The 19,837-nt window shown below is 43.3% G+C and overlaps 2 protein-coding genes across 4 annotated transcripts in view; one reads left to right on the top strand and one right to left on the bottom strand.

The window, feature by feature from the left end:
• The window catches only part of npnta (nephronectin a), an 83,734-nt gene extending 72,855 nt beyond the window's left edge, over positions 1-10,879 (top strand). For both annotated transcript variants that reach the window (XM_060851661.1, XM_060851662.1), the window contains 2 exons: positions 881-1,140; positions 8,666-10,879. In XM_060851661.1, the coding sequence (XP_060707644.1) occupies positions 881-1,140; positions 8,666-8,770 (365 nt within the window). In that variant the 3' untranslated portion in view covers positions 8,771-10,879. The remainder of the gene's footprint in view (positions 1-880; positions 1,141-8,665) is intronic.
• Positions 10,880-18,981: 8,102 nt separating this feature from the next.
• tbck (TBC1 domain containing kinase) overlaps positions 18,982-19,837 on the bottom strand; it is a 201,835-nt gene continuing 200,979 nt past the window's right edge. For both annotated transcript variants that reach the window (XM_060851292.1, XM_060851293.1), the window contains one exon: positions 18,982-19,474. In XM_060851292.1, the coding sequence (XP_060707275.1) occupies positions 19,364-19,474 (111 nt within the window). In that variant the 3' untranslated portion in view covers positions 18,982-19,363. The remainder of the gene's footprint in view (positions 19,475-19,837) is intronic.

Here is a 19,837-nt window from a genome sequence, read left to right as displayed (position 1 = left end):
CACCCCACCCCCAAGTCAGAAAGCTGTGACTTCGGTACAAAGTTTTGTATGGTACGTCTGCCACAATAATGAGGACATGCCACATTGTCTCCTGAATGAGATACTAAACCTTGGTCTAAGCTGCTGTTTGAAGTGAAGGTGAAAATTGCCAAGGCTCTATTTGAAGCAGTGCTGGGGAGTTCTCCCTGTCGTCCTGCTCAAAACATGTCCCGCGACTAAATAATACGAATCTATCATTTGGGTATTGATGAAGAAGCCACGTTTTGTCAAAGATTTTCATCTTGCACTCATGGCAAAAATTTGTAAGAATACCAAATGACATACCAAAAACTGAATGAGAAGAGGATGCTGATTGATTGGCATGTGCTTGGATGAGGACAAATGAAAAGCACCAATAAAATCCTTCTCTTTGTACAACAACACTCAAATTCTGTTCCACCAAATGATAATCTGGTCATGAATAGATTGCTGTTAGTGGGATCTTGCTGCACACAGTTTGCCTACATTACAACAATGCTTCAAAACTGAAGCTTTGAAATATGCACAGACATTGTGGAAGTGCAAGCACTTTTTTTTTTCCTAAAGTTTCGTCAAATTTTGGGTTACAACTTTGACCAGCCCCATCCTTGTGCCAGTTCTGTGGTAACTTGGGCCCCCTGTCTGATGAGGCAGCATCCAAGGAACAGGAAATTCGACGTTTCGGGCATAAGCCCTTCATCCTGATGAAGGGCTTATGCCCAAAACGTTGAATTTCCTGTTCCTTGGATTTGCCTGACCTGCTGCACTTTTCTAGCAACACATTTTCAGCTCTGATCTCCAGCATCTGCTGACCTCACTTTCTCCCCCTGTCTGATGAGCTGTATGTGGTTGTATTTTTTAGGTCGCAGCTGGTATCTGACTCTCCTCAGTTCTAACGACAAACAGAGAGAAGTGGCTCATCTTATTTTTGTGTTGGGACAAGGGGCACATCCAGGCAACCTCTGTCTAACGTTCAGGCACAAACTGTCTGGAGACTCTGTTGGTAAGATCCAGGTCTTTGTGAAGAGGAATGGCAGATACGGGCATGTCCTCTGGGAGAGGAACAGAGGGCACAGCTGGAGGACCAGTCGGTTCACATTGAAAGGACCAGGTCTCGAGAGTGTGAGTATTGGTTGCTTTAATAAGAGTGCGACTTTAAAATCTTGACTCGACCTTGCACAAAAAGTCTTTTGTGAGTGATGGCCATGTTGCAGTACTTGAGCTGGCACCAACTCCTCAGTGTGCCAGTTGTGTCCAGCCAAACCCCAAGGCAGAGAGACCATTGTCCCAAATTCTGGGGTTGAGGGTTATTTTCATAGCTGTGTGCAGTGAAAGAAGAGACAAATTGATGATCAAATGGGCTACAGGCCACAAAATGAAAACCTTCACTGGTCTAGGATGATCCACAAATGCCCCCTTCTTAATAATGGGGAAATCCATCAGTGCAAAAAACAAGGCTAAAGTATTTTCATCCAACTTCAGCCAGAAGTGCTGAATGAATGGTTCATCTCAGACCCCTCCTGAGCACCCAGATACCAGTATTCAATTAGTTTCTAGAGTCACAGAGTTGTACAACAGATCCTTTGGTCCAACTTGTTCATGCCAATCTTAAATTAATATTGTCCCATTTGCTAGTATTTAGTTCATATCCCACTAAACCCTTCCTATTTATGTACCTGTCCAGATGTCTTCGACGTGTTATAGTTATGTCAGCCTCCACCACTTCCTCTGACAGCTCATTCCATACATGCACCACCCTCTGTGTGAAAATGATCATCCTCCTGTTTCTTTTAAATCTTTCCCTTCTCACCTTAAACCTGTGCACTTTGGGCTCCCCTATCCTGGGGAAAAACCTTTGTTATTCACCGTATCTGTGCCCCTAATGATTTTATAAACCTCTGTAAGTCAACCCTCAGCCTCTGCCAATCCATGGGAAATCATCCAGCCTACTCAGCCTCTCCCTAAAGCTCAAACTCTCTAACCCAGGCAACAGCCTTGTAAATCTTTTCTGAACACTTTCAAGTTTCACAACAGCTTTCCTGTAGCAGGGACACCAGAATTGAACCTCACTCCAGCTGAAGGCTATGGATCCTGACAACATTCTTGTAATCGCATTAAACACTTGTTCTCCAGACCTCGCCACAGCCCAAGCCAAGCTGCTGCTGTGGTTACAATACTGGTATCTACTTGGGCCTGTGGGAATTGGCCCTTGTGTATCCTATATACAAACAGCAGGACAAATCCAACCCAGCCAATTACCATCCTGTTGGTCTACTCCAAGTGGTTGAAGATGTTGTCGACGGTGTTATTAAAGGTGCACTCAACAATAACCTGCAGACGTTGAATTCTATCAGACCCACTCAGTTTCTAATCTCATGACAAACTTACTCCAAAGATTGACGAAAGTGGGTACTGCAGATGGTGGAGATTAGGGTGGAGATTAGAGTGGTGCTGGAAAAGCACAGCAGGTCAAGCAGCATCCGAGGAGCAGGAAAATCGATGTTTCGGGCAGGAGCCCTTCATCAGGAACTTCTCTAATCTTGACTCCAAAGATAGCCAAATGAGTTGTAGTTGAGGGGAAGTAAGGGTGAGTGCCCTAGACAGCAAGGTGGTTTTTGTCCAAGTGTAGCATCAAGGAGTCTTTGCAAAACTAGAGAAACCTCTGCACTGGTCGAGATGTAACTAACACAAAGGAAGATGCTATGGTTGTTGGAGGTCAGTCATTTCAGCTCCAGAACATAGAATCCCATTCGGCCCAGTGAGTCCACACTGAACTTCCAAAGAGTGTCCCACTCAAACCCAATAAGCCTACATTTTCAATGGCTAATCCACCTGACCTGCACATCCTTGGACTGTAGGAGATAACCCACACAGACACAGGGAGAACGTGCAAACTCCACATAGACAGACACCCAAGGGTGGAATCGAAGCGGAGTTGCCGATGCTGTGAGGCAGCAGTGCTGACCACTGAGCTACAGGACTTCTCTGCAGGAGTTCCTCAGATTCCTTCACCCAACCATCTTTACCTACTTCGTCAATGACCTTCCTTTCATCATGAGGTCAAAAGTACGGATATTTGCTAATGATCGTGCAATGTTCAGCACCATTCGCTATTCCTCAGATCCTGAAGCAGTGCATGGTCAAATGCAACAAGGTCTGGACAGCGTTCAGGGTGGAGCTGACAAGTTACATTTGCTGCACATAAGTGCTTGGCAATGACCATTTCCAAAAAGAGAGAATCCAACCACCACCCCTTGACATTTAATGACAGTGAGAGGTTTGGGGGGGCAGGCAGGTAGAAGTTGTTTTTGCACTCCATTAGAATTTCAAAGGGCACAGAAACTGGGATGAAATTGATCTCTGGGCCAAGTTGACTTGTCAAGTACATTGCTCTCATCAGCTGAGATATACAACTTCCTTCATTTTAATAGAATGGCTGCAATTCAGCAAATCACCTCCATACATTACAGCAGGGAAACAGTGTAAAAGTTCACTCGAGTAATTTTGTTGAGTGGGTTTGAGGGCATTCACAGTCTGCACTGCCTACACTCACACTCAAAGTACCACACCCAGTTCCAGAGGCAGCAACTGTGTGTGTTTTTCATGGCTGACCCTCAGCTGTTGCCCAGAAAACCACTTCCAAGTGGTTTCATGTTGCCTCTGATGGAAAGGCAGATCTGATCTATCCTGCAGGGTCATACCGTGTCTGTTCAAGCTGTTGCAGTTGGAGGCAAACCTCAAAGTCAGTACAGGTTACACAAAATGCACATACAGAGAGAAGGCAAAACAAGACCTTTCCCAGTCCCACTAGAAGGCTTAAGCTGCTGAATGTTCCAGTATTGAATGCATGCTGCTGTACAAGATATTGTCATTCATAGCAACAACCGTGTACATTTATATGGGGCAGTTAATTTTGAGAATTTCCCTGCTCAAAAGACAGTGGGTGCAGAATCATGGAATCCCTATAGTGCGAAATCAGGCCATTCAGCCCACCCACATCGACCCTCCAAAAAGCACCCAACCAGACCTAACCACCCCTGCATTTCTCATCGCTAATCCATCTAACCTGCACGTGCCTGAGTACTGTGGGCAATTTAGCATGGCCAGTCCACCTAACCTGCACTTCTCTGGACTGTGGGAGGAAACCGGAGCACCCGGAGGAAACCCACGCAGACAATGTGCAAACTCCACACAGCCGGAGGCGGGAATCGAACCCGAGTCCCTTGGTGCTATGAGGCAGCAGTGCTAACCACTGAGCCACCATATTGCCCTCATTAAATACTTTTCAATCTTTGAATATTTTTAAAATAGAGTAGTTCTTGATTACTCAGGGGATAAAGATTCTCGGGGAATTGTGGGAATGTTGAATTGAAGTTCAAATCAGTTCAGCCGTGATCATGTTGAATGGTGGAGCAGGCTCGAAGGGCTGAATGGCCTCTGCTTGTTCCTTTTTTAATAAGTTTGTAATTTGAGCTACAAAAAATGGAAGTTAAAAAGCTTAGCCACAGAGTTAGTTTTCATAGATCAACTCAAAGTAGGAGGGAGAGTTAAAGGTTAGGAGAGGTTTGTGGAATGAAATGCAGCTCAGGACTGGGACAGCTTAAGGCACAGTGTGCCAGTGGTTGTCAAGGGATATCAGGGATCCACAGGAAATGGGAATTGAAGAACTATAGAATTCTGGCAGGGTTTAGGACTTGGAACACCTTATGGAGACAGGGAAGGAGTGAGGCCAGGGAGGGATTTGAATGGATAGAATTTAAATCAAGGTCACCTGAGGTCATAGAGTCATAGCGATGTACAGCATCGTCATTAAAAACAATCCCAGGGTCCTAGTCAAAGAAGAGCAGGCTAGTTTTAGGAGCAAATAAGTGCAGATGCTGGAATCTATTGAAAACAAGGAATGCTGGAGATCATCTGTGACGCTAATGTTTCAAATCGAGATGACTGGTTTTGTTTCAGCAGGCTAGTTTTTCTGGTTTCTCAGCCCATCATTTTTCTCTAGACCAACACCACTCAAACAGTTAGTGGATATTATTGGGTTAAGTCCCAGTTCAGCCACATCTCCTTGAATATCAGAACAGAATCAAGGGGCTATTTGGCCCATCTCTATAAGCTTTTAAAAAAATATATTAACGCTGATTTTGAGATTTTGCCATGCAACAAATCAATTGCAGATTTATCCACAGCTACAGTGACTAATTTCAAGCGTGCGTCATTTGAAGAGGTTGGAGATGTCGGGAGGCCCGGAGAATTGTTCTATGAATGTTGTCTTTTTTTTAACTAAAGAGACAGACTAAAATCAGAGGCAGCCGCACTGTGACAGAAGTGTTGAGCAACATTGCCTCCGGCTTTGCTGGAGCCAGGTCACAGATCTTATAGATTGGCAGATTTCCAGTTCACACAAGTTTGTAATCTTTGTTGCTTATCAAAAATGCCAAAGGAAATATCACACTATTAACATGCATGTTTCAGAGGAAACATTCCTACGCAAGCTTGATAAATGTTTTTTCCTTATCCTGAATCTAACTAACTCCGTGCAGTCTGGTGAAACATCAAAGCTGCCTATTCCCGCAGATATTGGTGCAAACATTGGTTGTGGATCAGATGTGACTGGAAGTATGATAACTTGACATGCTGGTGCCTGCTCTACCTTTGTGTAATTCTTCCATTTGGAATCAACCCTACATATGTTAGGTCAGGTATTCAAACTAGCTACTGTAACAAGAGTTACCATCGACTGGTAAGGAGCTGGTCACATAATGCAGTCACCTCCAGAAGTTGTCCAGATGAGCCCCTGCGGGGAGTGGTGTTCAGAGTGGAGAAAACCTCATTAAGGAGGACGTGCTAATTATTGATTTAACCAGCGGTGTCCAGTAATTGCAATCCATTCTCCTTACACAATAACAGCCTGTGTTAACATCCACACAGTACAGACACAGTGGACCAAGCTGCCAGTTGAGGCTGCTGCATCATTCAGTTCAACTGTAGTTGATCTTAGCCTCCAACACCACCCTTCCACCCTCTCCCCTAGACCTTGATTCACTGAGGGACTGGAAATTGATCAATCCCAGCCTTAAACACACTGAACAAAAGAGACTCCACCACCACTGCACATGCTAAAGATTCACAACCCCTTTGAGTGAAATATTTCCTCACCTCAGTCCTGAATATTTGGTCCCTTATTGTGGACCAGGGTTTTCAGATTGTTTCCTCTGGTGGGGCAATATCTCAGCATGTACACTATCCAAAATGGTCAGAATCTTGTACGGTTTGTTCTTCTAAAACTCCACGATATTGGAAAATGATCAGATTTGATCTGACATGGAGCCACAGAATGTGGTTGAAAGCAAAGAATTGGTCTTAAGGATCATGTCAAAAGCGGGGAGAGGGTTAGAGATCGGGAGATGTTTGTGGACTGAGTGTCACCAGGCGAAAATTGACATCAGATCAACAGAGCAACAAGGCAGGTGACTAAGACTTGATTAAAGAGGTGGAATTTCAAGCCTATCTTGTAGGAAGAGAGGATAGAAAGTCAGAGAGGTTCTGGGAGGGAATTCTACAGCTTGGGGTCAAGACAGCTGAATTCAGAGCTGTCCGGTAGAGGTTGAAAGTGGTAGACCGAGCCAGAATTAGAGAAATGCAGTTCTCGCAGGTTTGCTGGGTTAGGGGAGGCTGGAGTGAATGTAGACATTTTCAGACCCCGGTGCTCAGATCCAGGCCCTGGGACATGGGAAGGATCTGGGCTTTCGAGTGCTGCAGTGCTTTGGCATGTGCGTTGGCAGTGGGACCATGGACCTGGGCCGGGAGCATCATGAGGGGCATGTGATTTCTACCTCGTTCCCTACTGAGTTTCTCCAGGATTTTGAGTTTATTTCAGGTTTCCAGCATTTGCAGTATCTTGCCTTTGTCATGAGATGACAACGATATCAGATTAGCTCATTTTGTTTTGTTAAGATGCTTTCAATTCTTTGCCTTTTGCATAAATAATGTGTTATAACCAAGACCTATGTAATACCTTCCATGTGAGGTAAACAGAGAGAGTGAGTTGGGAACCACTTGTGAGCTATTGAATATAACTCCTATTTTGCAGTGATCCCTGCTGGAAATTGGTGATGTAGCTGTTGCATTTGTGGCCCAACTGAGCACCCCCTACAACCTGGCACTGGAGGATAGGCTTCCCACTTGCATTTATGTTGCATCTTTAACATAGCAAACCTCCCCAGCACAGTTCACAGAAGTTTTGCCAAAGAGGAATTGAGAGTGAACTCTGGGATCAAAGGCCATGTTCTCAGCAGTTTGTGAATCTGTGGAATACTTTACAAAGGGCTGCTGAGGAACTCAATCAGGGTGATGCAGCAGTAGATTAGTGGAAGATGTTGAAGTGAGGCCAAGGGCCGACTGACTGGGATTTCTCAGCTCCCAGAGGAAATTCCCAAGGCAACATTCCCAAATGGACATGATATAAAGAGCGTAACCATCTAAATACTACAGTTCACAGCAGGTGTGGCAGCATGGGGGCAAAAGAGCAGTGGTTAGTGCCCTGAGGTCTCCTTCTGTAGAGAGCAGGGCTTTAAATCAAGGGTTGTGGGGTAGAGTTTAAGTCAGCCTTTTCTGTCTCAGTGTGTTACCTACTGAAGGTTCAAATCATGTTGAGATCTGCACTGACTGCCTTTTCCATCTGCTGCCCTGAAAGGTGTCTGATTGGATCTTCTGATGCTGAAGCCGACAACATTCTTTCTGTTTTTACTGGCATGTGCCCTCTTTAGTATCCAACAGTACATCCAGGTAAATGGGTAAGGACAGACAATGTGGAGAAGATGACAAGCCTGCGCTGGCTGAACTTCGTGAGGCCTTAAGCCGTAAGAACCGAAGTAGGCCATTTGAATCTGCTCCACCACGCAGTCCTGATCTCATAATCCTCAACTCTACTTTCCTGCATTTACTCCAGGTACTTTGATTCTCTTCCTGATTAAAAATCTGTCTTATCTCAGCCCTGGCTTGACTCAACCTTGATAGCCCCCTGCTTTAAAGAATTCCACAGATTCTCTATCCTCCGAGGGAAGAAATTCCTCCTCATTGCTGTCTTAAATGTGTAACCCCTGAATCTGAAATGATTCCCTCTGGTGCTAGATTCTCCCACAATGGGAAGCAATCTTTCTGCCTCTACTCTGTCGAGTCTTGAATGTTTCCATAAGGAACGCTGCAGAGAATGACACACCTTTTCACTTGGTGGACCAACTGGGGAATACTTGAAGCTTGCTGATTATTATTGGGATCTATGAGGAGAGAAAACCTCTTTGAAATAGTTTCATAATCATGTTCCCCCCACACACCTTCCTGAGTATCACAATTCAGCACTCAAAGAGTTAACTTCTTTGGTGAGAAATATTCTTGAAAAGGAGAAAGGTAACTCTGGAAGGCTGGTAATATAAAGTGAGATAAAATGTAATTCAGACAGCGAGACCGTGCTAATCTGAAATGCATAGTTTTGCAGATTAGCTTCAAAGTGGAAGTGCAGCTGTGAGAAATGAAGGCAAGCCCTCATAGAAACTAGTTTAGAAAGAAATACGGGGCTCAGTCAGCTTCAGTCAACAGGTTTAACATTCGCATCCATTCTCTAACTCTCCTTCTCTTTGCTTTCTTCTAGATCGTCTTCAAAGGAGTGCGCGAGAGGGAGATAGGAGAAATCAGCCTGGATGATATCAACCTGCAGAATGGCCACTGTTCTGGAAAAACTCTGCGACAGTGGTAAACCGAGGAGAGCCATTTATGGAAGAACTCCGTCTCATTCCCCCATGACCCGCCACCTGTGTGAGGGATGGTCATGAGGGGAGAGATTAAATAGCCGGTTGCCTTTCTCTTTGCTAAAGTTGCACAGAGGAGCCAAATCTAGCCGGACAAAGCCCCCTGAGGGCACAAGAACTTCAAATGAGCTCAGTGTTTCTATTAAAGTTTACCCTGTATGTGTCTGTGGTCCCTCAGTAAGAACGTGACTATGAAATCTCCATTGTTGAAGAGGGGCTGAATTGTACACCATTTCTTTACGAAACAGCTAGTTAATCAAGATGTCACGACATAACCCAGGATAACAACGTGTGGCTTAGCTGGATGTTAATGTTTACCTGAAACCCGTGAATCAGTTGAATATCTCGGTTCAATCCTGCTGAATGAAGATTTCCCAATTCCTATGCCTCAGGCATGAGGCTTCTCGAATTACCTGAATTTTGTGCCATACCACTGCCACAACCACTGCCGTATTTGATTGACTACCCTTTTCAGGGAAGAGGGGGTGGAGAGAACCTCTTTAGAGTCTCACCAAGGAACAATTAAAATGACTCTCCCTCTTCTTTTCCCCTTTCCCAACACCAATGACAAACATCACAGGAATCCTGTGGCTGCTCTCAGCTGTAATGCTCTCGGTCTCATTACAGGCATGTAGCTATGGGGATTTCTGTTAAATTACTCCCACTTACGTTTCAGCTGAAGCTAAAAAAGTATCTCAATCCCCACCTCCCCCTGCCCCCTCCATTTCAAAATACATTTGCAACAACAGGAAAGCACTATTGTCAGCGTTAGTGGGTGAGTTGATCATTTTACAGTTACACATCCCACCTAGTCCTGATATTGTGTGGGCGGTTGATTAAAGTCCCCATAACCACCCAAAAATGTACTGAATGTCAATGAATTTCTAATGTTTAAGGGCTGTCATCTAACTCTATTTAACATTAATTTTTTTTTCTGATTGAGTATTTACTGAAATTATCTGTATTTGTCAAGGCACTCCATGGTACTGTGTGTAACATTGCAGGGAAGTATTGTCTTGTGCTGTGTTTTTCTACAAGCTTTTGCAGGCAGCTATTGAGAAGGTTTGTAGCAGTGCTTTATAAGATGGCAATGCGAACAAATCAGAATGTGCAGCTTTTGTAAGGCCACAGAATCATTGCTACAAACCCAGAAAATAAACATTAAGCGCGCTTTTTAAAAAAGTTTCTGTCATGCAATAAGTTTTTAAACTGATTTTTGTTCTATCAAGGAGAAGCATGATATATTCAAATCATGATAGCCCTTGTTCTATAGTCAGGATGCAGGAAACCGGTCCTGGATGACTAGGTGGAGTCACTCATTTTGATTTTGTTTTAATTTACAGTTTAACAAACCTCCCATAAAGTTATATTACAGCAAAACTGCGACCTTGCCTCTTCTCCACACTCTCACCACTACTTATAATAGTGGCTTGAGAATGGGAATATTCAAGTCAGTGTGGTCATTCTGCGAATGTGTTTGTTAGCCTTTTGTCTGTTTTTAGTAAGTTGTGTTAAACAATACTCATAACAGTGTTGAGTGACACTTATTCAGAGGTCACTGATTCTTTTGCCATTATACAATGCTTGTATTGTCTAGTATCAATGATTATTTCCTGCCTCATATTTTATTAGTAAATCATTTGTCCTGAGTATATAGTCATTCCCCCACTTAACTTGCTCGCCATCAACTGATCCACGAAATATGATTGGCCAGAATATAATGACAATCTATGAATGTTCACCACAAACTGTTAGTGACTAGTAACGATAATTAGTACAAGCAGGAATGGCATTTCTTTACAAGCTGACAACCAAACCTTATCTTTTGTTTTAAACTTGTCATTACTTGATAAAGTTATTCTAGACACCAGAGGGAAAAAAAAAAGGTGCTGTTTTCATAATAAAACTGACTTGTGCAAAGATGCCTGGTCTCATCGTTGTAAGGGTGATTCAGTAATTACCTTCAGCAATTGCTGAATAGTTTGCCCAAACAACAGATCCTTTGAGGAATCTGGTTGCCTGCATTACATGGGGAAATAAAACATGGAATATTTCTATGACAGTCTGAATGCAGCAATCTTCTTTCTCTCATATTATTAATAACAAACTATTGCTTCACATGGAACCACCAGCATATCTCTGACAAAGTGGAATATTGTCAGAATGAATTTATAATGTTAAGGGCTGGTGCCTCACTCTATTTAACATGAGTGTATTTTTTCTGATCAAGTATTTACTGAAATTATCTGTATTTGTCAAGGCACTCCATGGTACTGTGTATAACATTGCAGGGAAGTATTGTCTTGTGCCATGTATTTCTACAGAATACAAGATCATTCAGCCAACTACCATTCCTCTAGTATACTCTCTGTCATCGATAAAGTGATATGGAAGGTATCATCAACAATGCTATCGCTTGCTCACTACTAACATGCTCCTTTTTGCTTCCACCAGAGCTACCTGGTTCTAAACCACACTATGACTTTGGTTCAAACTGAATTGTAGAGTGACTGATCTTGACATCAAGGTAGCATTTGCCTGAGAGTGTTTTATCAAGAGGTCATGTGAAATTAAACACAACGGGAATTGGAGAAAATTGGATGGAGCCATATCTGGCCCAAAGGGAAATGAGCTTGATTGTTGCAGGTCAATCATCTCAACCCTAGCACATCACAGGAGGAGTTCTTCACAGTAGTGTCCTAAGCCCAAACATCTTCAGTTGATTCATCAATGATCTTACTTTGTTCAGAAGGTTAGAAATTGGGAAATGTTTACTGATGATTGCATCATGTTCAGCAATGACTCCTCAGATGTTGAAGCAGTCCATGGCCATATGCAGCAAGACCTGGCCAATGACCAGGCTTGGGCTGATAAGTGGCAAATAACATTTCCATGATATAAATTGAATAAGAGAATCTAAGGAGCTTTCCTTGAAATTCAGTGGCATCACCATTACTGAAGCACCCACTATAAATATCCTGGGCATTACCATTAACCATAAACTGAACTGAGTTAGCCATATAACACAGTGGCTACAAGAGGAGGACAGAGGCTAGGAATACCACACTGAATAACTCACTTGCTCATTGCCAACACCTCTCCACCATTTAAAGGGCACAAATAAGGGATGTAATGGAATACTTCCTGCTCACCTGCATGAATTTATCACTAACAACACTCATGAAGGTTGACACTATCCAGGCCAAAGTAGCTCACTTAATTGGTACCTTTACAAACCCTACTCCCTTGCCGCAAACCCAGAATTGTTCAATTAAGATTTGAACACCGGCGTTAGGGTCATTGAGAATATTTGAAGAAACTGGGCAAAAGGGTCTTCCTAATCCATAATCACCCTGCAATCCTGAGATTCAGGGAATTCCAATAACTGTACTGAGTAACTGCAGACACAAGCATATTTGACAATGACCATAAGGTATATGTGGTGACTGGCAGATTAATGTTGAGTTTTCTGCTCCTCAGATGCTATCTGACCAGCTGTGCTTTTCCAGCTCCACAACTATCGACTCTGGATTCCAGCATCTGCAGTCCTTACGGTCTCTCTATGTAATCTCTTTCTGAAAGTAGGATGACTCCGTAGCTTTCTAAGTCCACAAGCGGAACTATTCCTGCATTGTTGCAAAGATCCAAATTCCAGCTGTGTCTTTTCAATGAGGTGCACATTGAGGGGATGTTTTATCATTACTGAGTTAAGCACAAGTTCAGTTTCACATTAGGGGATCAGCAAGCGTGTTACCAAATATCCATCACAGCGAGCAGATGGAAGAAATCAGGAGGTATATAGATGTATGAACAAGGGGAAAGTGAGGACTGCAGATGCTGGAGGTTAGATTCGAGAGTGTGGTGCTGGAAAAGCACAGCTGGTCAGGCAGCATCCGAGGAGCAGGTGAGTCAACGTTTTGGGCATAAGCCCTTCATCAGGAATTGGGGGGAGTAGGCCAAGGAGTCTGAAAGATAAATGGGAGGGGGTTGGGGGGGGGGGGGGGGTGGAAGGTAGCTGGGAATGCAATAGGTAAATATAGGTGGAAGGTGATGGTGATAGGGCGGAGTGGAGGGGGGAATAGATAGGTGGGAAAGAAGTTGGACAAGTAGGACAGTACAGGAGGGTGGTGTCAAGTTGAAAGTTTGGATCTGGGATAATGAGAAAACTAGTGAAATCGACGTTGATGCTGTGTGGTTGGAGGGTCCCAAGGTGGAAGATAAGGTGTTCTTCCTCCCGGTATCTGGTGGCTAGAGATTGGTGGTGGAGGTGGCCTAGGATTTGCATGTCCTTGGTGGAGGAAGAGAGGGAGTTAAAGCAGTCAGCTACAGGGTGGTAGGGTTGTTTAGTGTGTATATCCCAGAGATGTTCCCTGAAATGTTTCATGAGTTGGCATCCTGATTCACCAATGTAGAGGAGATCACATCCAGAGCAATGGATGCAGTAGATGAGGTGTTTGGAGTTGCAGGAAAATCTCTGCTGGATATGGATAGATCCTTTGGAGCCTTGGATAGAGGTGAGGGGGGAAGTATGGGTGCAGGTTTTATGCCGCTTGTAGTGGCCAGGGAAGGTGCAGAGGATGGAGGGTGGGTTGGTGGGAGGTGTGGACCTAAAAAGGGAGTTGCATAGGGAATGCTGATAGGGTTGAGAAGGGAAATATATTTCTGGTGGTGGGGTCTGACTGTAGCTGGCGGAAATGGCAGAGGATGATGCGTTGTATCCGGAGGTTAGTGGGGTGGAAGGGGTGGGGTTCAAGGACAGAGGTGCAGGAAATGGAGGAGATGCTCTGCAGGGCATTGTTGACCAGGTGGGAGAGGAAATTGTGGTCCTTGAAATAGGAGGCCATCTGGGATGTTCTGGAGTGGAATTGGTGCTCCTGGGAGCAAATGCAGCAGAGGCGGAGTAATTGGGAGTAAGGGACATTTTTAAGGGGGGAGGGGGATGTAATCCAGATAGCTGTGGGAGTCGGTGACTCTGAAGTAGATGTCTGCTTTAAGTTGGTTGCTGGAAATGGAGAAGTCCAGGAAGGAGGGGGGGGGGGGGGGGGGGAAGGTGGCTGAGATGGTTCAGCTGAACATGACGTCAGGGTGGAAGGTATTCATGAATTTGATGAACAGATATAAACCTCCTCGTGGGAGCACGAGGTGGTACCGATACAGTCATTCATGTAGTGGAGGAAAAGGGGAATGTTGCTGGGGTAACTGCGGAAGATGGACTGTTCCATGTACCCAAACAGGCAGGCACAGCTGAAGCCCATGCAGGTGTCCATGGCTACCACTTTGGTCTGATGGAAGTGGGAGATTCAAAGGACCAGTTCAGACAATTGAATGTGTATGTTGGTGGAAGGGTACTAGTTTGGTTGGGAGTAGGGGAAAGATATAGATTAGATTAGATTACTTACAGTGTGGAAACAGGCCCTTCGGCCCAACAAGTCCACACCGACCCGCCAAAGCGCAACCCACCCATACCCCTACATTTACCCCTTACCTAACATTGCGGGCAATTTAGCCTGGCCAATTCACCTGACCTGCACATCTTTGGACTGTGGGAGGAAACCGGAGCACCCGGAAGAAACCCACGCAGACACGGGGAGAACGTGCAAACTCCACACAGTCAGTCAGTCACCTGAGTCGGGAATTGAACCCGTGTCTCAGGTGCTGTGAGGCAGCAGTGCTAACCACTGTGCCACCGTGCCGCCCCAAACTAGAGAAAACTAGGGGGAGAGGATGAAATGGAGGGCTTGGAGGCCTTCATCATGGCGGATATACAAACAAGGTCTAATATTGAGAATTAGTCAGTCGGTATAAGGCATTAATTGTGTTGCTGGAAAAGCGCAGCAGGTCAGGCAGCATCCAAAGAGCAGGAGAATCGACGTTTTGGGCATGAGCCCTCCTGCACTTTGGATGCTGCCTGACCTGCTGCACTTTTCCAGCAACACATTTTCAGCTCTGATCTCCAGCATCTGCAGTCCTCACTTGCTCCTCCTAGAAGGCATTAATTGACAGGATGCATGGGTTCAAGCAAGCCCCACCTGCTCCAGAGGTGTGTAATAACATCTCTGAACATATCGATCAGTAAAATATCTAAGTCATTAATTAAGTGAGGACAAACGGGCATTCTGGCCTCAAAGTTAAAGTCAATGCTTTTACAGATTTGGAAAGAGATAGTTTAAAATATCATCCTCCACCTTCATCAGAGAGAACAGCCTCCAGCTTCTCCAAGTGCACATGTGGAACCTCCGCCAAAGTACATTAAGTGTAGTTGCCAGTGTCATGAAACACAGCTTTTGTTATTTGGTGTAGCAAAATAACTTCTAATAACAATGACCCAAAATTTGCAGTTGCCAATCTGATAGCATTCCTGGTCATTACTATGAAAAACTGAGAACAATTTTTAGTGCCTGTACATTTTTGTATCTAATTATAGACATCTGGAAGTTGCTGATTGTAGCACCCTATTCCTCAATAGTGCTTTGTTGCAGTCTTTGCATACAGTCAAGAGAGTAATTTCAGGTTTTGACAGTATTCTCACTGTAAAAAAAAAACATTGACAATGTTTGACTTATGCATTGAGGTATAACTGAGTTTCTTAATAGTCTGTTAATTACACTTGAACCTCTCTGAATAATTGCATTTAAAATTTTTGGCTGCCATTCCTTAATAATATTTAAAGGTTCAATGTTTTTAAAATAATAAACATACTTTTTTCAAAGTTTTTGATATTCCCATTTTTACCTGATTCTTATATAAATGTCCCAATCTTTTCTACTTCATGGTTTTTAACTTCCTAGTTTATGGTCAGTGGGAATTCTTCAGTCTAGTTGGATTTAGACAACTTGATGAGTTCACTATTGCTCTATGACACAGTTCTCTTACAGATAGTGCCAGGTTAAAGTTATGGTGGGATTGAGATGGTGTAAACCCAAAGTTTTGTGAGTGCTTCTCCCCCCAAGGTTAATAAAGAGCACTATGCCTCCACCATTGCTTGCAAAATTTCAGCCAAGATCTTGGCTAGACCAACTGGAATTACCAGCTGATGTGCTACTCACCTTGTGATGGGGAGAGTCAAAATTGAACAGAAATAGATCCCCATAAACGTGGGGCATTATCAATCTGATGCCAAACTTTGTAATGGTGCCCCCAGCTCTCCCCATTTTGTCTCTTTTGAGATTGTCCTTATCTGCTTGTTCACAAATACTGAAATAAATACTTTTCTAAACAACCAGTGTATAGAATGTCTCAATTAAAAAAAAGTGTACTGAGCATTCCAGTGATTCAAACATTAAACATCTCCAGTCACTAAGATTCAGGATTACATCGTTGATGTGGATTCTTTCTCAAGGTTGCACTTTAGTTAATTAAAACACACTAATTAAAATACTAACAGTAACATCACAGGGTGAAAAATATCCGTTGGCTAAACACTTACTCCTCACAACACTAGTTCCTTATTAGAGTGCAGTTTAAAGTCCAGAATTGATTTCATCCTAACCTGATAATCCTTGCTGTGCTCAAACAAGTTACATTTTCTCAATGGTACTCATGATTATGGGAACAGAAAGCTCACACAAAGCTTCCATTGTTCACTGTAGAGTGACTATTAGGCAGCAAGATAAAAATCCCCAGTCTGTGGCTCTGATAATCACTGGAAATCGTGACTCGATACATGTTTGCATTCAGTATTTTTGCTGGGTAGATTCAACAGCTCATTTGGGACCAGGACCCAGTGAGTGGAAACTGGATATAATGAACAGTGAAAGGGCATCAGCTGCCACTCATTTCATAGTGTTCCAGCAGAATGAGCATTCATTGGTTGGTAACTCATTGCTTAAAACAAACAAACACAAAGTCAAAGCTTTATGACTTGCAGCCAACAGGATTAGGATATAAAAAAACCAAATTTCAAAAAGGAACACCAATTTACACAGCATGAAAAGAGGTTGCTGGTTCATTGGAGTATGGTTGGCATAGATCTACTAATTGTCAATCTTAGCTGATTGATTGGGGCATTGAGAATTACCATAACCCTTTCCCAATGAAAACAGTGCAAGACACACAAAGCTCCTTTTGCCTACACTGAACTGGGCCCTGCTTGTGAATACACATAGCTTCTGGCAAATTAAATGCATTTAGAGCTCAACTGTGTAATTTAAATTGATTTCTGATGTAATTCTTAGCTCAGTCTGGATTGCTGTCCAATAGCAGAACCATATCTCCTGTTGGACACTATATTGCAAGCATGGGCTGGTTAAGCACGGGTGAAACACTGCCTGCTACAGGCGATCAAAGGAATACATTGTTTGACATGGTATTTGTGCATCAAATCAAGTGTCATTGCCACTTCTTGCCACTGGTTCGGACACATTTTGCAGCACACAATGTTGGCAGTTTTCAGCAGAGGTTCTTTCCCCTGACTCTAAGACCTGTCAATTTATTTAGTCTGCATGCTCAGTGCACACTTCACCATCATTGTGACTTTGCATCAATTCCATGAACACTATCTTCTCAAGGCAGCTCCTGAACTCCTGATCAGCTCTGACGCCTCATCCTGAGTGGTTTCCTTGGCAGTTGTCAGTGGTCTTTGCTATTGCCTTCCACTCTTGGAGACAGGAAGTAGGGTCCCAAGTCGACCTTCACTGGCTTGGGAATGGAGAATGTTCCTGTAGTCATTCTGAACTACACGCTAGCCACCTGAGCTAACCAAGCCCCTGTTGTAACTATACAGACAGTCTATTTCTTTACTTACTAATGTTTCTATCCTCTCCATAGGTTCTGATCCTTTTCAAATGCCATTTTGCCTATTCAGAAGGGTCAAGACCCACAAGATTAAATCATCTGTTGAAGCCACAGGTGTATATGGATCTGCTTATCTCTCAGCATTTCCTTCCTCACTTAAAAATCACCCTCTACGAGTTAGGAAGCCTGACCATTGTTAATAGATGCAATGAAGCTCTTTTAGATGGAAAGTCATTGAACACTCTCCAACTTGAGTAATGTTCCTCTAAGTACCATATATGTACCATCAAACTGGCAGCTCCAGATTCCATTAACATTATTATTAGGCCATTTACTGGGACTGGGACAAATCCACCTATTCTTTGACTCTCCATTCCAACCCTTCTTCCCACCTACCTTTTGGAGGTTCACTGCACTGCACCTCTTCCTGAAATGACTCTGCCTTTTGGGACATCGTATGGCGCATCACTCTGCTCTTCCGCAACGAGTACACACTTTAAATATCAGTCAGGGGTGATATCAGCTCCAGACAGTTCGGTAGAAGAACTGAATATCCCAGATTTTCAGTTTGGAGGGGTTTAGCTGACCAAGAGCCAAATTTGTTTAGGCACTGAATTTGTCCCTTGAGGAAACAGCTTCCTGTAATCATGCTCTAATTTTTCTACGTCTATTGTCTCCAAATGGACACAGTGGCCATCAATGCACATGGAAAAAAGTGGGTAAGTGGGTTTGAGCTACAGCTCGGCTGTCATCTCAGCAAATTATGAAATAGATCAGAGGACTGAATGGAATTCCAGTTACTGCATTCCCACTGCCCTTTGGGGTGGAATTTTACTGCTTTATGGCATCATTTTTCCACAGGTAAATGGCTTTACAAAGAAAATCAGGGATTTGAGGCAGACAGTTAGATACCTTACCTTTCAGAAGTGCATTCATAATGCATACATCAGACTCAGTCACAAAACACAGCATCATTCACAGAGTGCGCTTGAAATGATTCCCTATTGGACACTGTATTTAAGAAGCAAGATCTGATAATCTCATGCACTCACATGATTAGGCAATTTAAAGCCTAAGAACATGAGAAATAGGGACGTTTGTCATGTGAAGCATGAAGTTTGAAATAAATTTGAAGTATAAATGACAGAGAGGCCAGCATTCTCTGAAAGGAATATTTTCCAGCTAAACTTAGGGCAAAGCCCTTTCAGTACTTAAGGATTATGGTCATTTAAGATTATGGGAGAACACATTATGAAAAGCTAATTTAATCGCAGTGTCTTTACTGTTCCTTCTGGAGACAGAGCTAAAGAGTTTTTTTGTAATAATCTGCTTACTGTAGAAGGAGAGCCAGAGTTTCATTTTGGGTCTCTCTAAATTATTTCAGATCCAAAAAAAATTATATAAAAAAAGAAATCAAGAGGTTTTCTTTGGTGTATAGTCTTTAAATAAAGATGGTTTTGGAATATTCCATTGAATTCACTGTTCACAATCATTGACACAGTCTCATTTCTGTAGAATACAGAAGATTTGATACACAATGAGTCTGATAGCTGAACGGCACTCAGATGTGTACCCTCGCTCAATCAGTGCTGGACATCAGAAACCACCGTCCTTCACATTATCTACTGGGTTACCATCCATGTCAAACTTGACTGTGTAATTACGTCACAAGTTACTGAGTATGCACAGCTAATGATTCACAGAGAGGAGTTGTAATTTGGAGTGCCAGTGTTCCTCTTGCTTTAATGTTGGTGCTGTCGTTGTCTCAATATGGTCTGAATTTTTCCTTCTATTGTGGGCGGAAAGATTCAGATCTGAGGTGATGGGACCATGAGGAGCCCAGTTGGCTTCATCTTGTTGATGCCTCCATCCAAGATGCAGACTCGCGGGTAACCCAGCTTCACTAAGTGAGCTGTGAACTGAAGAAGAAAGACAGAGCTATTAGTTACAGAAACGTCCTAAGTGGAATCGCCTCACTGATTAAAGTACAGATAGATTACTGCAAGGATAACTGGGTGAAGGATGTCTGATAGCTGCTTCATTCAATTTCTTTGGGGAAGAAGGTCTTCAGTCCTATATGTGACTCCAGTCACAACCCAACTTGGTTAACTCTCAACTTCCCTCTGAAGTACCTTAGCGAGCCGTTTAGTAGTATGGATGGACAATGCCAACAATGCCCATGTACCAGAATAAATGAAAACAAAACTCTGCCCTTTTACTTGGATCTCTCTTCACTAAATGCACAGGGTCTTTGTGAAATGAAACCCAAACGGAGGTCTATC

Source organism: Hemiscyllium ocellatum, chromosome 36, assembly GCF_020745735.1.
Source record: "Hemiscyllium ocellatum isolate sHemOce1 chromosome 36, sHemOce1.pat.X.cur, whole genome shotgun sequence".
NCBI lineage: Eukaryota > Metazoa > Chordata > Chondrichthyes > Orectolobiformes > Hemiscylliidae > Hemiscyllium > Hemiscyllium ocellatum.
The sequence above is the reverse complement of the archived record's forward strand: the minus strand, read 5'-3'. Positions and strand labels throughout refer to the sequence as shown.